Source organism: Camelus dromedarius, chromosome 19 (assembly GCF_036321535.1).
Source record: "Camelus dromedarius isolate mCamDro1 chromosome 19, mCamDro1.pat, whole genome shotgun sequence".
Lineage (NCBI taxonomy): Eukaryota > Metazoa > Chordata > Mammalia > Artiodactyla > Camelidae > Camelus > Camelus dromedarius.
This window is the reverse complement of record NC_087454.1, coordinates 39,088,964-39,108,071: the sequence shown is the minus strand read 5'-3', so window position 1 is coordinate 39,108,071 and position 19,108 is coordinate 39,088,964. Positions and strand designations below refer to the sequence as shown.

At 34.7% G+C, this 19,108-nt stretch overlaps 1 protein-coding gene across 4 annotated transcripts in view; it reads right to left on the bottom strand.

The window, feature by feature from the left end:
- KHDRBS2 (KH RNA binding domain containing, signal transduction associated 2) overlaps positions 1 to 19,108 on the bottom strand; it is a 522,708-nt gene that overhangs the window by 49,508 nt on the left and 454,092 nt on the right. For all 4 annotated transcript variants that reach the window (XR_010376930.1, XR_010376929.1, XM_031434467.2 and 1 more), the window contains exon 7: positions 12,886 to 12,968. Coding sequence is in view for 2 of the 4 variants with exons in the window: in XM_031434467.2 (XP_031290327.1) it covers positions 12,886 to 12,968 (83 nt within the window). In the remaining 2 variants the exon portion in view is untranslated. The remainder of the gene's footprint in view (positions 1 to 12,885; positions 12,969 to 19,108) is intronic.

The following is a 19,108-nucleotide window of genomic DNA, read 5'->3' as shown; positions in this document are numbered from 1 at the left end:
GATACGTGGGGAGCATCTCCAGATGATTTCAGCTCCCAGCCATTGAGTGAACCTCGCCTTTTTAGATTTCCCAGCTGACGCCCCAGACATAGGAAAGCAGAAAAAAGCCACCCCTGCTGTGCCTTGTTAAGATTCCTGATGCACAAAGTCCTCGAGCATAATAAAGATGAGTATTTTGCACCACTTGGTTTTGAGGTGGTTTGTTATGCAAGAGCAGAAACTGGAAAAGTTAGGTTTCCAGATTTTCTTCAGAAACACACACACAAACACACTACTGGGCCTTGCATCCTACGGGGACTACATGACCACAGCGTCCTAAAACTGATCAGAAGATAATCTCCTTTAGACAGAACACCACTTATGAGAGTTTGCCACAGGCTTGACAATTTGTTATACCTTGACAATTATGTACATTCATGAATATTCATGTCCCCATGGGTATGCTGATTAACTATATTTCTCTTGGCAGAACTAAACTTTCTATATTAACCATGGAAGCCTTTCAACTTGGGTTCTTTAACTCATCTTTTTTTTTTTTCCTAATTGAAGTATAGTTAGTTTACAATGTTGTATCAATTTCTGGTGTACAGGATAATAATTCGGTCATACATATGCATACATATATTCATTTTCACATTCTTTTTCATTATAGGTCACTGTGAGAGACTGAATATGGTTCCCTGTGCTACACAGTGGAAACTTGTTTATCTATTTTATATATAGTAGTGGTTATCTGCAAATGGGCTTTTTGCAACACATCAGGTTGTTTAAGGGTCTAAGTTGATCTAATACTTCCCATTTCTGAAGCTCTGTTCATATTCGGTTTGCCTAACACCTTCCTGTTCCCTGTTGAGGGGTGTCTACAGATCTAAACTAATCTGCTGAGGAGAAATGACTGACATGCTAAGTGTCCCGATCTCAGTAAATAGTAAGTGACTAGACATTCCCTTAAGTTCTCTTGAGAAACCTGTCATTCAAATGACTAGGGAAAATGTTTTCTCTGACTTTTCTTATTAGAGTCTTATAAAATGTACCTTAATGTATATTTTTAAATAGAAATTGACAATTTAGGTAAGCAGTTTCCCAAAACTAACCTTAAATTATCAATCAACAACTACAATGAATAATACATACTGAATAATTTGAAGAAATATTTCTTTCCTAAAGCTAACCACAGCTATCCTAGATACTTAAATATGCCAAATGAGAATACCGACCAAAAAATATGTAACAAAGGAGAACAAATCTGACTCTATGTTGGATCTGTTCCTTTAGTTTCGACAACTGTGCCCTGTTTTCCAGGTTTAGCCTTGCCAGCTCTGCACCTTTTGGGAAACAATGTTGCCTTTAGCCTGAAATAGACAGGCTCTGACCTTAAAGGATGTCAGCACTTCTGCACTTACCCAGAGCTTGCAAGCTGCAAAACAGAGTAACCTTTGCTTTGTTGGAGGTTTACAGGAACAGCAAGGCCTGACCCACATGGACAAATGCAAGAAGAATTCCTACAGCAAGAAGTTTGCAACAACGAACCACACCCCCTCCCCTGTTTTTTTTGTGTGAAAGGAGCCTGCATTCTGGCTGCACCAGGATGGTTCTCCAAGACATTAGTTAGCCATCCTCTCGGTCCCCCGGCTTTCTGAATAAAGTTGCTATTCCTTGCCCCAACTCCTTGTCTCCCTGTTTATTGGCCTGTCGTGTGGCAAGCAGACGAATTCGGAGTTGGAAACAAAGATAGTGTGTATCATGAGCTGGATTCCCACTCTGCTGAGCTAAATTCAAATGATACCAAGTCCACTGTTTATTCTGAGTTCTGCAGATGCATGAGAATGCCACTAACTTGTAGAATAACTGTGGGAAAATCTCTCAAATCCAATAACTATCTGCAAATTCAATCTCATCGTTGACTATAGTTTGAGACTTAAGAAAATTGAATTACAAAATGAGGGTGAGTCACTTTATAGGAAGTAGTGACACTTAAATGAATAGGACAAGCTGTTACATTATAACTTTTATTAAATTTCTGGGTAAAGTGCCTTACACTTAAGTTTTCATTAGAAGCATTTTTGTAGACTCTTGATATCAAAAACAGGGGCTCACATTAAACTCATGGCCTATAAACAAGAATTATTTCATTTTTTTTCCTGATCAGAAGTATCCTTTGGTCAGAGCTCTTTGAAAACCATGCAAATTACTCAAGACATTCTTACTATATTAAAGTATATTCTCTCTAGCCTGTTGAGGTGCATAACAGGAGTCTGTTTAATCAATAAATTAATTTAGATTTTCAGACAGTATTTGTTACCCTTTATGTCTGAGGCCCCTGGAGTTAGCAGATAAAATTTTGAATCCAACATTTACTCCTTGAAGGAACATAGGAAAGTCATGTAACATTTTTAAGCTTCAATTTTTCTCTGTCTCACATGTCATTGCAAGGATTAAATAAGATGAAGATCCTAAACAATTAGCAGAGCAGCCAGCACAAAACTAGTGTTAATTGTTCTGAATCATTAGTTCCAAGCAGCCTCTGAACAACGGAGCAATCGTTCCCATTGTGGGGGCCCTAACCCTGAGTAACTAAGTTGTACTAGGGTATCCAAGAAGCCATCTTTTCACAAACGTATATTTTTATGTTCATTATACATTGTAAATTACTTTAGTATAAATGCTGTCTCATTAATAAAATACAAATTCATTTTAAAACATTGCTGTTTCCATAGAAAAGGTATGCCATTATTTATATCTGTATAGACCCTGACAGTTACAGATCTTCCAAGAGGGTCTTTAATCTAGAAAACTTTGGAAACTACAGCCTTATATTTCAGAGAGACCTATATGTTTGCTCTTCTAGGATATTCCTGCATTAATCAAGAGAAAAGAGGATTATTTTCCTAGGTTGTGTGAGTTACACACCTGATATATGCTTCAAGGAAAGCAAAGTCTTCCATTTTGATATTTGCCAATTAAAAATCTGCAGTTAGTAATTTACATCAGAAAACTGTAAACTCTTTAACACTTCACATTCACGTTAAAATTCTGTTAAGAATCAAAGATCAGAACTGGTCTTTTGATTTGTAATAGTACTATTTGTATCTGAGTATACAAAAGTTACTTTTTCCTGCATTTCTGATTTGGTTGAACATAAAGTCTTACTTAAAATTTGGGCATTGAAAAAAATGTTTGGAGGGTGAGTATAGCTCAGTGGTAGAGTGTACACGTAGCATGCAGAAGGTCTTGAGTTGAATCCCCAGTTCACTCAAAATTAGAAAAAAAAAATGGTTGTAAGCCTCATTAATTTACACGATTTAAGAAGATTGATCTTTGAAAATATTAATGACTGAGGAATGCATAAAAGATGGGGTATTAGAACATGAGTGGAATCGAGTGGTCCAATTAAAGGTATTGATCACAGGATGTAACATGTCTTCAGACAATGACTTCGAGTAATTGAGTTCCCCTGGAAACTGCAATACTAGTCCTGCAATTTGAAACTTGCATAATAAACGAATCAATCTATTTCTTTACTTTTTCTCCTCACAGACTCAGAGCAAGAGAAAAAGATGGTCAGAGAGCCTTCCTGTCATTATCATCTTTAGCAGTCCTTAATATGTCACTTAGTTGGGCTGCCGCCTAAGGAATTATTAGCAAAGTCCATTTTCTGATCCATTTGAACTTTTCCATAATTAACAACACCTTACAAGACAACTGGGAATTAATTACAGTTGTTACAGTTCTGAACTCCAGGTGAACCTTTGTAAGGATGTTACCTTGTGAACTTCCTTTAGACTCTGCATGAAGATGACATAATTATTCCATTGAAGCACCTGACAGATTCCACTTTATAATCTCCACAAATTCTGTATTCCTTGTTCTGACTAACTAGTCAAAGACCATTTTATCTAAATATTTTTTTCTTTTCTATCAGTTCTACTAAGTCACACATAACATTTTGTTTTACCTTCAAGATTCCAAATCAGCATTTCTTCTGATTTGACCACAACAATGTCAAAGTGATATTCATTTTGTTTGTAAATGAAGAAGATTTATGCTCATGTACTTTGCTTTTTTAATTGAAGCATAGTCAGTTTATAGTGTTGTGTCAATTTCTGGGGCACAGCATGATGTTTCAGTCATACATATACATACATACATACTTTTCTCATTATAGGTTACTACAAGATCTTGAATATAGTTCCTTGTGTTATACAGTATGCACTTGTTGTTTATCTACTTGATGTATATTAAATAGTATCTGTAAATCTCGAACTCCCAATTTATATGTTCTCATGCCCTTTCTCCACTGGCAACCATAAGTTTATTTTCTATAACTGTGAGTCTTTTTCTGTTTTGTAAAATAAGTTCATTTGTGTCTTTTTTTTTAGATTCCACATACAAGTGCTATCATATTTCTTTCTCTTTCTGGCTGACTTCACTTAGAATGACACTCTCCAGATCTATCCTGTTGCTGCAAATAGCATTATTTTACTCATTTTTTTTAAATGGCTGGGCCGCATTCCATTGTACATATATACCACAACTTTTTTATCCAGTCATCTGTTGATGGACATTTAGGTTGTTTCCATGTCTTGGCTGTTGTAAATAGGGCTGCTGTGAACATTGGGGTGCATGTGTCTTTTTGAATTAAGGTTCCCTCTGGATATCTGCCCAGGAGTGGGGTTGCTGGGTCATATGGTAAGTCTATTTTTGAAGTCTGGGAGGTTTATTCTTGTAGCTTCATTCATATTCTTTAGTATTGCTTTGGCAATTTTGGGTCTTTTGTGATTCCATATAAATTTTAGGATTATTTATTCTAGTTCTATGAAAAATGTCCTGTGTAATTTGAAAGGAACGGCATTAAATCTGTAGATTGTTTTGGGCAGTATGGCCACTTTAACAATATTAATTCTTCCAATCCAAGAACATGGGATATCTTTCCATTTCTTTAAGTCATCTTTAATTTTCTTAGTCAATGTTTTTTAGCTCTCCATATATAAATCTTTCACTTCTTTGGTCAAATTTATTCTTAAGTATTTTATTTCTTGGATGCAATCTTACAAGGAATTGTTTTTCTACTTTCAATTTCTAATATTTCATTGTTAGTGGAAAGAATAGCAGCTGATTTCTGTATGTTAATCTGGTACCCTACTACCTTGCCAGTGCTTTTGTCAGCTCGAGTAGTTTTCTGTGTGGAACCTCTAGGGTTTTCTATACAGAGTATCATGTCATCTGTATATAATGACAAGTTTACCTCTTCTAATTTGGATCCTTTTTATTTCTTTTTCTTGCCTGACTGCTGTGGCTAGGACTTCAAATACTACATTGAACAGAAGTGGTGAGAATGGGCATCCTTGTGTTGTTCCAGATCTTAGCAGGAAGGCTTACAACTTGTCACCATTGAGTATCATGCTGGCTGTGGGTTTGTAATAAATAGCTTATTATTATGTTGAGATATGTTCCCTCTATACCCATTTTGGTAAGAGTTTTTATCATAAATGGATGTTGAATTTTATTAGATGCTTTTCCCACATCTAGTGAGCTAATCATGTGATTTCTGTCCTTTCTTTTGTTAATGTGGTGCTATCACATTGCTTGACTTGCGTATGTTGAACCGTTCTTGTTTCCCTGGGATGAGCCCAACTTAATCATGGGGTAAAATCTTTTTTGTGTTGTTGGATTCTGTTTACTAATATTTTGTTAAGGATTTTTGAATCTATGTTCATCAGCAATATTGGCCTATAGTTTTCCTTTTTAGCAGTATGTTTGTCTGGTTTTGGTATCAGCGTGATGGTACCTTATAGAATTAGTTTGGGAGAGTTCTCTTCTATTCAGTCTTTTGGAAGAGTTTGAAAAGGATCAGAATGAGCTCTTTGTATGTGTGATAGAATTCCCCAGTTAAGCCATCTGGTCCTGGACTTTTGTTTGCAGGGAGGCTTTTTATTGCTGATTCTTTTCACCTCTAGTGATTGGTCTGTTCAGTCTATTTCTGTATGATCTGTTTCTTTCTGATTCAGTTTTGATGGACTGCATGTTTCTAGAAACTTGTCTATTTCTTCTGAGTTGTTCAATTTATTGCCATATAGTTGTTCATAGTATTCTCATGATTTTTTGTATTTCTGCGGTGTTGGTTTTAATTTCTCCATTTTCATTTCTTATTATGTTTGTTTCTGTACTTTATTTTTTCTGCTTGGTGAGCCTGGCCAGAGGTTTCTCAATTTTGTTTACACTTTCAAAAAAGTCAGTGCTCATCTTGATTTTTTTTCTATTTTTTAATCTCTGTTTTATTTATTTCTTTCCTGACCTTTATTATTCCTTTCCTTCTGCTGCCATTAAGTTTTGTTTGTTCTACTTTTTCTAATTCTTTTAGATGGTAGGTTAGATTGTTTACTTGAGATTGTTCTTGTTTTTGAGGTATAACTGTAGCAAGAACTTCCCAGTTAGGACCAATTTTGCTGCATCCCATAGATTATGTGTGGTCGTGTTTTCACTGTCATTTGTCTCAATGTATTTTTAAAAGTTTTTCTTTGATTCATCATTGACCTATTGTTTGTTTGTTTGTTGAGGTATAGTCAGTTTACAATGTTGTGTCAGTTTCTGGTGTGCAGCACAGTGCCTCAGTCATAGATGAACACACATATATTCATTTTCATATTATTTTTCACCATAAGCTACTACAAGGTATTGAATATAGTTCCCTGTGCTGTACAGTATGAACTTGCTTATCTATTTTTTGTATATTAGAACCATTGGATTTTTAGTAGCATGTCTCTGAGTCTCTATGCAGTAGTTTTTCTCTCATTTGTTTCTCTGTGGTTGATTTCTACTTTCATGTCATTGCGGTCAGAAGAGATGTTTGAAATAATTTCTATCCTCTTAAATTTGTTGATGCTGCTTTTGTGTTTGAGTGTGTGGTCTCTCCGAGAGTATGTTCCATGTACACTTGGAAAGGATGCATATTTTAGGTTTCTTTGGCTGTGAATATCAATTAAATCTAAATGTTCTATTGTGTGATTTAGTATCTCTGTTGCTTTATTGATTTTCTGTCTGAAAGATTTGTCCAATGGGGTATTAAAGTCGCCTACTATTATTATATTCCCAATAGTTTCTCCCTTTATGTCTGTTAGTATTTGTTTTATGTATTTAGGTGCTCCTATTTTGGGCATGTATGTTAATGAGTAATATCCTCTTCTTTTATTGCTCCTTTAATCACTATATAGTGCCCTTTATCTTTCTTTATGGCCTTGTTTTAGAGTCTGTTTTGTGTGATATGAGTATTGTTAACCCCACTGTCTTGTCATTTCCATTTGCATAATATATCTTTTTCCATTCTCTCACTTTCAATCTACGTATGTCCTTCACCCTAAACTGGGTCTCTTGTAGGCAGCATATTATACACTCTTGTTTTATTATCCAATCTCCAACTCTATGTATTTTGATTGGAACATTTAGTTCATTGACATTTATAGTGATTATTGTTAGATGTGTGTTTATTTCCACCTTAAACTTTGTTTTCCAATTGATTTTGTATTTCATCTCTTTTCCTTTCCTTTTCTTTTTATTTTACCTTTTGTGGTTTGATAATTTTCTTTTGTATTAGGTTGATTTCTTTTCTTTTTTGTTAAGTGATGCTACTATATGCTTTTGATTTGTGGCTAACTTGTTCTTCAAGTGTGTTAACCCATTACTCTATTTGCTTTAGACTGGTAATTATATAGGCTTAAACACATCCTAAAAATAATGAAAAAAAGTCTACTTTTTCTTGCTCCTAACTCTCATTTTAAGATTTTGATGTCCTCTTTTACATCTTCATGTTTATTCTCTTGCTGTTCATTGTCATCACATTTCCGATTGTGATTTGCTCTTTTTTATAGTTTCCTGCTTCTTTTCTAGAATAGATCTTTCAGTATTTCTTTTAAGGTAAGTGAAGTATTACTGTATTCTTTTGCTTATCTGGGAAATTCTTTAACTCTCCTTCTCTTCTAAAGGACAGTCTTGCTGGATAGAGTATCCTAGGCTGCAGGGTTTTCTTTCTGGACTTTGAATATATCTTGCTACTCCCTTCTGGCCAGTAATATTTCTGTAGAGAAATCACCTGATAGCCTTATGGGGGTTTCCTTGTAACTCTTTGTTTTTCTCCTGCTGCCTTTAAAATCTTCTTTATCTTTAACTTTGGTCATATTAATTGTAATATGTCTTGGTGTAGGTCTGTTTGGGTTCATCTTGTCTGGGACCCTCTGTTCTTCTTGTACTTGGATATCTGTTCCCTACTGTAGGTTTGGGAAGTTTTCAGTAATAATTTCTTCAAATATGTTTTCCATACCCTTTTCTCTCTCTCTTTCTCCTGAGGCACCTACTATGCATAGATTGGCACGCTCTATATTATCCCATAGGTCTCTTATATATTGCTTTTTATGGCTTTCATTTGCTCTTCTGTCTTCTCTTCTGATTGGGTTATTTCCATTATCGTGTATTCTTAATCACTTTTTTGTTTTTCTGCATTATTTAGTCTGCTATTTATTGACTTTAGCTTGGCTTTTATCTCAGCAACTGAGTTTTCTGATTTTAACTAGCTCCTCTTTATAGTTTCTATGTCCTTTTTACAGTATTCTGCATTTCTATTGTTAGCCACTCTTATGTCCTCCAGTGCAGCTGTCACCTCTTTTTCGGGCTCAGGATCTAGTTGACTGTCAAGATCTATTTCACTGCCTGTTCTTTCAGGGGCTTCTTTTGTTCTGCTAACTGGGAGTGTTCGGGGTGGTTTCTCAGCTTCTTCATGTTACTCATATTTATTTTACTCTATGAATTTAGAAGTAACAGTTATCTACTATGGGGTTGAAGAGTTGTTTTGTTTTGTTTTGTTTTTTTAATGTGGGAGCATCTCTGTGTAGACAGTGTGCATCTAATGTTTTGTTATGGGAGCTGTTTCTAATATAGATGGTTGCCATGCCTTTCCTCTTGGGCATGTGGCTGACGTTGTGGTGCCCAGAGCCTGCCATCATCATTGAATGAGGCCTCCTTTTGGCTCTGTGGTTGTCACAGTCCTGACAGGGTCTGCTTCTCTGTTATTGGAATAAAGGTTTCCAGACACTTTTCTGAGCTGCACTGTTTGGTAGGTGGGATGGTAGCACTTCTGCTGGAAGACAAGCTGCTGAGTATTCTGCAGGAGACGTCCACTGGGAAGTGCTTTCTGTGGTGTTGTCTGTCATTTACTATGTGGTCTTACAAATAACTCTTTGTTGACACTGCCCTTATCCCTGCCTGAGCTGTGGAAATGTTGGTATCCTGCCCTGGTTTTGTACCCAGAAAGCCACCAGTGCAAATCCTTTCACGGCAGCCAGCCCAGCTAGGGGGAGGATGCTTTTCCTCCTTTGCTGCTCCCTCCCCAAAGTCAGGTACCACCTTGATTTCCTTTTACTTTTGTTTTTCTCCTATCAGGCTTTGTGAGAATTTTCCTTATAATTCTGATTGTAGGAGATATTCTGCCAAGGTTCAGTACGTATTCTGTGTGAATGTTTCCGTGTGTAGTTATCATTTTTGATGTATTGATGGGAGAGGGTGAGCACTGCATCCTTTCTGTCCACCATCTTGGCAAACCCCATCTATTTCTCTTTATTCCACTTCTTTAGAAACTTTCTCCATTTCCCTCCATAAATGCAAATAATACTTTAAAAAGTCCAATGAAAAGAACCATCTCTTGAAAAAGAAACTATTCCAGACTGATTCTTGTAGAGAATAGACTTTTCCTCATTTCTAATTCCTAACACTTGATTACTCTATAGTAGTTGCTTCACTTATATTAATTGAAATATACATGCAACTTGCATATGACTCCTCATCATACAACAAGTTATTAGGAGAAAATACTAAAATACATTTAAAAATTGAAAAATAAGTATTGTCACTGTATGGTTAGTAACTCTCTGGCACAAGTAATCACTTAATAAGTGCTTATCTAACTAAATTGTTAATCTTACCTTCTGGTGATATGGTTGGATCAATAGAAGTAATCTAAAGGTAGGAATTTAATTCATTATATAATAAATGTTCCCAGTGTTTATCTATTTCTAATACAAATTGGTGTTATACTTTGAAATTCTTCCTCACAGAGTTTTCAGAAATAATAGCACTAATTTCATTCATTCAATGCTGCATTCATTCATTTTTCATTCATTTATTCAATAAATCTTAATTGAGAACCTTTTGCATGCCAGATAATATAACAGTATTGAGTATATGTTTTGACTACGTAGGTATTTTATAATTGTTATAGTATAGAATATTAGTATCTTTGTAACTAATTTCATGACCTGCTTTCTTTAACATTTCTGGTTTAGCATTAAGATATCTTAGAAACACATAAATATTTTATCAGTAAAAATGATACATATTATTCTGAATATTATATTTTCTTGAGGCATGAAGCTCTTACTTTTTATCTCCTTCATGTAGGTACATTTTAGGCCTGACATTCATGCATTGAGCAATCATCAATTCAGCATATATCCTATAAAAGACTCAGTGCTTTTTGCTATGAGGGTCATGCAGGTGTATCAGTCTAGGAGTCTGGGCAAATAGTAAGAGAAACAAGGGCATGAACACAAATGATCCAAATACAAGGCAGAGATAGAAAGTGATGCAGAGAAATAAAGATATGATGCTGTCGGTATTCAGGGTAGAAACATATTGTTCCCAAATAAAGGATTAAGGAAAGACTTCTGGAAGAGTTGGTTTTTGAGCTGGGTCTAGGAGGATGGGAAGAATTTAGCCACAGGAAATTGAATGGATAAGAAAGGGAAAAGATAAGGGAGCAGGGTACATAGAAAATACATTTTTACAAATAAATTATACTTAATTGAAACAAGAGAAAATGTTTTTTCCCAAGATTATCCTATATTGCTGTTAATTTTTATACATAATTATGTTCAATTATCCTAGTATTTACTTTTCAAATATTCAAGAAGAGTTATTGTAATCCCCATTTTTTCTTTTCCCTTGTTTCTTAAGGTGAATGAAACCCAATTAAATCTCACCAGAATAACATGCAGAAAGTTTCTCATTTTCAGAAAATTATTCCAAAATCTCTACAAGTTGAGTGTAGCTCTGTAGAGCTACATCAAGAAATGATTTTACTCTATTCTAGTAGTGTTGTAGTGTGTGATAATTATGTTTTCTGCCAAACAGTTTCTGAAACAAGTTATAGAACTTTATTAGCACTATTTTTATGCACTAATATACAATGATGAAATAGAATTCTGATTGAAAATATTAGCAAATATTTTCAACATGTAGCCAATTTGCATACAATATTCTATTTAGTGTCTGTGATGTGAAGCAAAACTTCCCTTCCTCCTGTTATTGTGCTGTGTTCCAATGCGTAATTGGAACAATTAAGATAGTACCTGAAGCAGAAGCTCTTGGCTCATAATGTCTCTTTCATTCACCCTCCGACAAAGTGACCAATGATTCAAAGTGGAAAGTAGTCCTATTCATAATGATATCTTAAGTTATACTGAGCTTGAAAGGTATCTGTTCACATGAAGTCTGTTTTTCCCTTATTGCCTAGAGTGGTTTCCTTATATAGAATTCCCTTTCACATCTTTCACTATGTTGTCCCCTTGGGCCATGAAAAATTCACACTTATGAAATATGTGTAGATTTTCTCCACTCCATAATGACCTTAAAGTTGTTTCTTTCTTTGCCACCTTCCTCCTCCAAATATTACTTAATATATCCAAATATCTTTGGGTGTCAATAAAGTTGATCCATAAATGGTCACTACTATAATGACTTTGCGATAATTAGTCCCATTGGTTTCTGTCCATCACAAATACGGGAGAATCATTTAACTAATTATCACAAGGACTCCTTGTATTTTCCCATGAACTTTGTAATATTTTCAGGGAAAATACTTAGGTGATACATTTTTCTAAAAATGTATTTGTTTTATGACAACTTTATTCATAATTACAAAATATAGGAAGAACTCAAATGCCCTTCAACTGGTGAATGAGGAAACTGTGGTACATCCATACAATGAAACACTACACCGTAATAAAAAGGAACAGAATACTGACATAAAAAACAACATGAATAGATAACAAATACATAAGATGCCAAGTTGAAAAGGATACATTTTGTATTGCTTCTACTTATATGACATTCTAGAAAAGGCAAAACTGTAGTGACAACAAATGAACTGTGGTTCCCTGGGCCTAAATGGGAAAAAAGTTGACTCTAAAGAGTAATCAGAAAACTTTCTGGGTAGATAAAAATAACTTATATCTTAATTTCAGTGGTGGTTACAGGATAGTTTGTATTGGCTAAACTTACACAACTGTACCCTAAATGGGCACATTTTACCACATGTAAATAATAAATAAATATAACTTCAGAAAACTAAAAAATTCATTGATATCATAAATTTTGAGTCAATATAAAGAGATTCATCCATCAATGACTAAGAGATCTATCAAGAAAGGAAAGGAATTCTTAATTCTATAAGATGTTTGAAGAATTACCCTCTTTTCAGAGCACCAATAACATTTCTCTATCTTTTGTTTTGAAAATTTTGCAATGAAAGTTGCATTGGTGGGGGAATCCACATGGAACAAGTGCTGTGTTTTACTGTTGTCTTAATTATGAATTCACTAAAAATAACAGTTTTTTAAAATTAAATACCAGTTTAATGAGTTGATTGGTTTTGATAATCATCTTGTTTTAAAATAGCACACTCTCGCAGTCTAGTAAGCAACTTAATAATTCAGAAAGACAGTGGAGGAAAAACACTACTAGAAACTCTCATGTAATATAACTGATATTCACATGCAAGAAACAAAATGGCAGGATTAGAAATCATCCTAAGAAGGATGCTTTAGACGGCATATACCTCACCTTTGCACTTGGTTGGCATAGTTGTTATCGTAAGCCTCGTAAGTCTGGTCATCATATTCACCGCCGTAGCCATCATCATAACCCTGAGGCAGAAAATGGTAGAAAGATGGATTTGCAATCAATTTGAGTAATTATGATCTGGTTTTTGGGTTAATGAGATTTTATATATAATTTGACCATGATTTAGTTTTTTTGTTTGTTTTTAATTGAAGTACAGTCAATTACAGTGTGTCAGTTTCTGATGTACAACACAAGATTAAGTTTTTATGTTTGGTTAGTTGCTCTGCATCACATTTTACTAGATTAACAATTTCCATACAACATTAACTAATTTTTCATGGATCAGATATTGTTTAAGAATTTAACTCATCATATTATTGAAGAAGCAATACCTAGTCTAGGATTTATTTAGAATTTTGATTGATACTAATGAAGACAATTTAAGAAATTCAAAATAAAATTTTAAATACTATGAATAGATAAGAACTATTATGATAACCTAATGGTGATATTAACATATTTGTTACAACACCACTTGGATTTTTTTTCTTCCCCTGATAATAATCATAATTAGAATTGAAAATAAAATTCTGGATTCTTAAATTGTGTTGAATTTTCCATAAAAAGGTATAGTAATTATTGTTTTAAAAAAAGGAAAAAAAGAAAAGGAAGAAGAAAAGAAGAAAGGAAGGAAGAAATGAAGGAAGAAAAAAAAGAAGAAGGAAGAAAGAAAGGATGAGCAAAAAAAGAATTGAAATAAAGATCTTTTTACTTTGTTGTACATTCTATGGCTTTTAAATATTATGACTAAAATTATGTTGTGTGGTGGTTTAATTATCCAAGTTCACAGTAAAAGCTAATGCAGATTTGTGATTGCCGAATGTGCAAGCAAGCTAGCAAATCCACACAGTAGTTACATGTCTCTCTGTGAGTGATTCAGTTTCGTTTCCTTTGTGGTCATTGACTCTATGCTAAACCCTAATCATCCATCTTGATTACTCCTCACTTTGGAGAAAACTTTTAGCTTTTCTGCTTTTGGACCAGTATTTACTGGTGCACTGCTTTCTTTGTTTGGAATGTACTTCTATCTTACCCCACCAATTCATAACATCATTTCAGTCTGGAGGCTTACAATCTCTCTCTTTATAGTGTTCAGAAATTTCAACTAAAAAAATGTGCAGATGTGAAAGTTTCCACATTAAATTTGACCAAGACTTTGAGCCCATTGAATCTGAAGACTAGTATTTTTCATCAACTTAAGAAAGTTTTAAAAATATTATGCCTCTATTACTTCCACATCTAGTTTACCCATTACATAATACGTAATAATTGCAAGGTTTTCTGAGTCTGATCTCAATTTCTTCTATTTTTCCATTCATGATTCCCATTTCATCATATTTTTCCTCTTCAGTATGGGACAGTTTCTCCATTTGATCTTTGAATGTTCTAATTAGGTTCCCATGGAATTTGTAAAAATATTAATTTAAAATTAATTTTAGTATATAAAAATATTATATACAGATTATTTTAAAATAGTACTAAAAAGTTTATGTCCAAAAAACAGCAGCTACTTGTCACTCTCCAACTTCCAGTCCTCATTTAGCATTTTCATCTATCACTTTAGTATTTATCAAACATTAAAAAATGTTTAAATTTATGTTGCTTGACTTATGAATTTTAGTTGTCTTTCTATTGACTGCCCATTTGAGTTGGTAAGGATTTAGCCCTATTATAGACTCCTCCCATAGGCCTCCCTATAATTGTCTTCTTAATATAGCTTCATCATAATTGTTTGTTAACCAGTAAGTGTGGAAGTTGTCACTGAGTAATAAATAATTATTATTCACCAGTGAGCCAGATAGATGGGTATAATTCTGCTTAATGTTCGTATATCATTTTGTTTCTCCTAAAGTTAATAATTACCCATTTATTTTATTATTTTCTTGGTTCCCTCTATGTTTAGAATTATTCATCTTCAGCTGTACCAATAGTTACACTAAACTAGCAATACTATTTGCAAATATTCCAAACATTAGGTAATCTATCACTTCCTTTTGTTTTGCATGAAGACGACCTCCCGCAGAACTGTGTCACTGCACTCCGATCTAAACTGCTCAATTTCTACATCTGAAGGCAGAGTAGTTTTCCTCAAACTTCCCCTGCCCCACAATCTGTGTAGAGTTTCCTTTTACCAAATTCCATCTTCTGCTTGCTCTCATTTCTTGCTGCAACATCTCTTTTAGTAAACTCTAGTAAGAGATGTATTGGACAAGAATATTTACATTCTCTCTCTCTCTTTAAATGTCACACTCTCTCTATACCTAGTCTTTTTATTTTTATTTTTTGGGTGAAGAATTTTTACTACACAGAAAAGATAAATAATAGCAAAATAAACTAAACTGCTCTCTCTCTCTCTCTATATATATATGTATATATATATTTCTAAACCATTGGTAGGTCTGCTCCAGAAATATGATTTCATCCCTAAGTACCTCAGCTTACATCTCCTGAGTATAAGAATATGCTTACACAGACACAGTATTATTGCTTCCTCCAAAATCTCACAATAATTTCATAATATCATCTATGTGATGTCCATAGGCCACGTTCTATTATTGCCAAAAATCTTTTATAGTTAGTTTTTTTTTTTTTTAAATCAGAATCCAGTCAAGAGTCATGAATTGCATTTGGTCATTATATCTGTTTAGTCTTTTTGTAAATAACATAGTCCTCCAACCTCTTTTTGCTTCCTATAACACTGCCTTTTTGAGTAGTCTATACCAGTGGTTTTGCAGACTGCCCCACATTCTGAATCTGATTATTCTCTTAATTGCATTCCCATGGAATATTTTTGAAAGAATACTACATATATGATATTGTGCCAACTTTCACAAATTTTAAAATTCTTGGCCCGTGTTTGACTGATTGGCTGAGTATGGAAGTTTATGCTAAAAATTATTTTCAATCACTGTTTTGAGGGCTTTAATTCAATGTTTTCTATCATTACATACATGTGGTGTTGAGAATTCCTGCAACTCGTCTGTGACCTACTTTTGTTTTGTCTCATTTTATTTTTTTTTCTTTCTGGTTGATTTTACAATTTTTCTCTTACGTTCTAAAAGTTCCCAGTGCTGTGCTCATGTGTGTGTGCTTCCTTCCACCCCCTGTGCTGGGTACTAAAGGAGCTCTTCCTGTTTGGGAGCTTATACCCTCCAGTTCTGGGAAATGCTTCATTGTTCTTCCTTCTTTCTAGAACTCTCACTGGTAAGATACTGGATCTCCTGGATTGGCGCATTCATTTTATCTTTTTCCCTATGTGATTTCTCTTATTGCTTCTGTTTTCTCAGTGGGAGAATTCTATAAATTCATCTTCCAGCCATCCTTTAAAATGTGTATCCTCAGTTAAAAGCACACACGCTCTAATAACTGCTAGGGTGTGGAAAGGAGGTTTCTGTATATCAGGTGAGATTTAAGCATCCTAGTCTCATCCCAAGGCCTCATCTCCCCTCTGATGGAATAAGAGTTAACATCACAGAATATCTCGGTGCTGCAGTGGACAGTGTTTGTCCCCAGTTCTCTATCCTGCGGAACCACCTGGGCTGGTAACTGGGGGATTAATGATATTTGCCACATGGGTCTCTTTTTAAGTACCTGGGTTATTGTTCCTCTATTGTTCCTCTACCCAGATTATAAAAATTTAGCTTCACTCATCTTCCCTTCCTACTCAGGATTCAAAAGCTCTAGCTTCCAACAGGAGGCAAGCAAGCTGTGTTGTGTCTTGTTCTATTTTTTGGGTGTGTTAGTGTCCTGTAGCAAGGGGCTGGGACAGCCATGCAGGGGGCAGGCGCACGTCTTCAGGGCCTCCAGCCGCCTGAATTCTCTTCTTTCCTCCTGTTTCCATCTGTAAAAATGCTACTGATTTCTAAAGGCCACTTATATTCAATGATCTTCAGGGAGATTTTCCGGCTCCTACTAAGCCTATGATAACCATCTGTCCTCTGAATTCTAATAGCCTGTTGTTTTCTGTCACTGCTACCCAGAATGTCGAAACAGGTACCATAGTTATTTTCTACAATTTTCTCTCTTTTTAGAATTTAAGCTCCTGAGAAGCAAGTGAATCACTTTTTTTGATATCTTGTGGTGTTTGGCATACCATACGCCACAGAGTATTCATTCAATAAATATGTATTGAATTGTCAAGTTAACACAGCTGAGGCCATCTCATCCAGTGTAAATATGGATCGACTGAAATCAATCACTGCTGAACGTGAAATATGACAAAAGACGAACAGAGATATGAAGAACAGCTTTGTCATCGCATCTGTGGAAGACTATTACTTTTTCTTTCTTCATTTACACTTTCACTTTTTAAAAGCCTTAACACAGAAAATCCACAGGATAGAAATCTTCCCTGACAGCCCACAGCTTCATCAAGCATATTGTGCAGTAGTCCCTAAATAATTGTACTTTTGTAAAAGAGAAAGTAAATGTGAATACTTCATTGATTTCTGTTTTCTAACATTCAATGTAAATATATACATGCTTTTCTTACAGATCATGCTAGTGTTGTTCTAAGATGAATCACGAAAATAGATATGCCCCCTAAAGGGCCAGTCAATAACTGCAAGGGAGTCAAATTAAATATGAGCATCCAACTAAGAAATAAAAACATAAAAGACCAAAAAGTCTAAATTTTTCCCACTTGTTTCTGCTGTTTGCGCCACTGTTTCTGCTATTTCCTTCGAAGAAATTACTGGAATCTTATTTCCCAGCCTATTAGCACATTTCTACTGAAAAAATTAAAATTATTTTAGAGGCTACCTATGTTATCATGGCCTCAAAGTAGAATTTCCTAAAGAATAAAGGGTACACCTGATGTCCCAGTAAAATAAAAACCTCCGTCTACAACTAAAAGTTTTAACTTCCTTCCTTCTAGCTGAAGACAGGTGATTTGGCATCTCTCACAAAAAATTCATTCTTTTTCTGGAACGTGGTCATGAAGAATATCCCTTTTATCTAGAATTTCTTCATATTTGTGAAGTTATTAGGCACATTTATGTATTTATTAGTGGGGATACTGGGGAGTGAACCCAGGACCTGTGTGTGCTAGGCATGCGCTCTACCACTGAGCTACACCCTCTCCCAAAAAGAAGTTATAAATTCTTTAGTTTTCTATATTTGAGCCACACAAAAGCAGATCTTCATAGGAGTTTTAGGAAACACAGTCTTGGCTACCTTCCAGTTCTTCAACAAGTCCTCGACATTTAACATAAGGCGCAGTATGAAAGGCAGGCCTGACGTGAAGGCCTGTGCAATGATGAAAGAACAGGACAAGTTCTTTGCAGTGTCCTGTGAACCACAGATGACTCTGCACCTCTGCGTACTGGGCACAGCGGCATAGGGGATGCATGCACATTACTATAAACACATAATCTTACAAAGCCAGCCTCTTTTAGACCTCCTTTGGAAAATGGATTTCTTGGCCCAAATCTGCCTGTGTTTTCTTTCTTGATTTAAGGGCTTCATTTTGATAATAAATACCCCTTCTTCTTAAGCACCAATTTTGGACTTTCAAAACTAATGACAGTGTCTCAACACATAAGCTTAAATTAATAGTAATTCATCAGACTTTATATTAACCATGGAACTACCTATTATCTTGTAAAGAAAGACATGATTCCTGCCTTTTAGACATTCACAGCCAGCGATGTTGGTTTAACAAATGTCTTTCTGAAAAAATTATATGCATGAGTATGTATACGTGTAGATATTACATCATCATAAACTTTACTGACATAGAGTGCACTATTTACAAATAATAATAAAATGCTACATTTAATTTATATTTAAAATAAAATTATATTTCATTTATATTAAAAATAAAATCTATAGCACTCAATTTATAGATAAAATACAGAACTCATTTTAGGGTCTGTGCACATGTAACTTCACTATGACTTGTTATTTCCTGAAAAAAAAGTACTATCGGTTTTTATAATTCTGTTGTTACCATAACACCACAATAAATCACAGCACAGATAACTTGATTACTCTTCAGTTCAGCAAAGACACTTCTGTACTGATGAACCTGTATAATTCCTGCATTAGTGTCACTTGAAATTTTCATTTACATTGGCAAGCAAAATGAAAGGGAGCCCTCAGATGTGTGCGTCAGAACTTGACTCATTTGTCATTGACGTGAGCAAATTTGTTCTGAACTGGA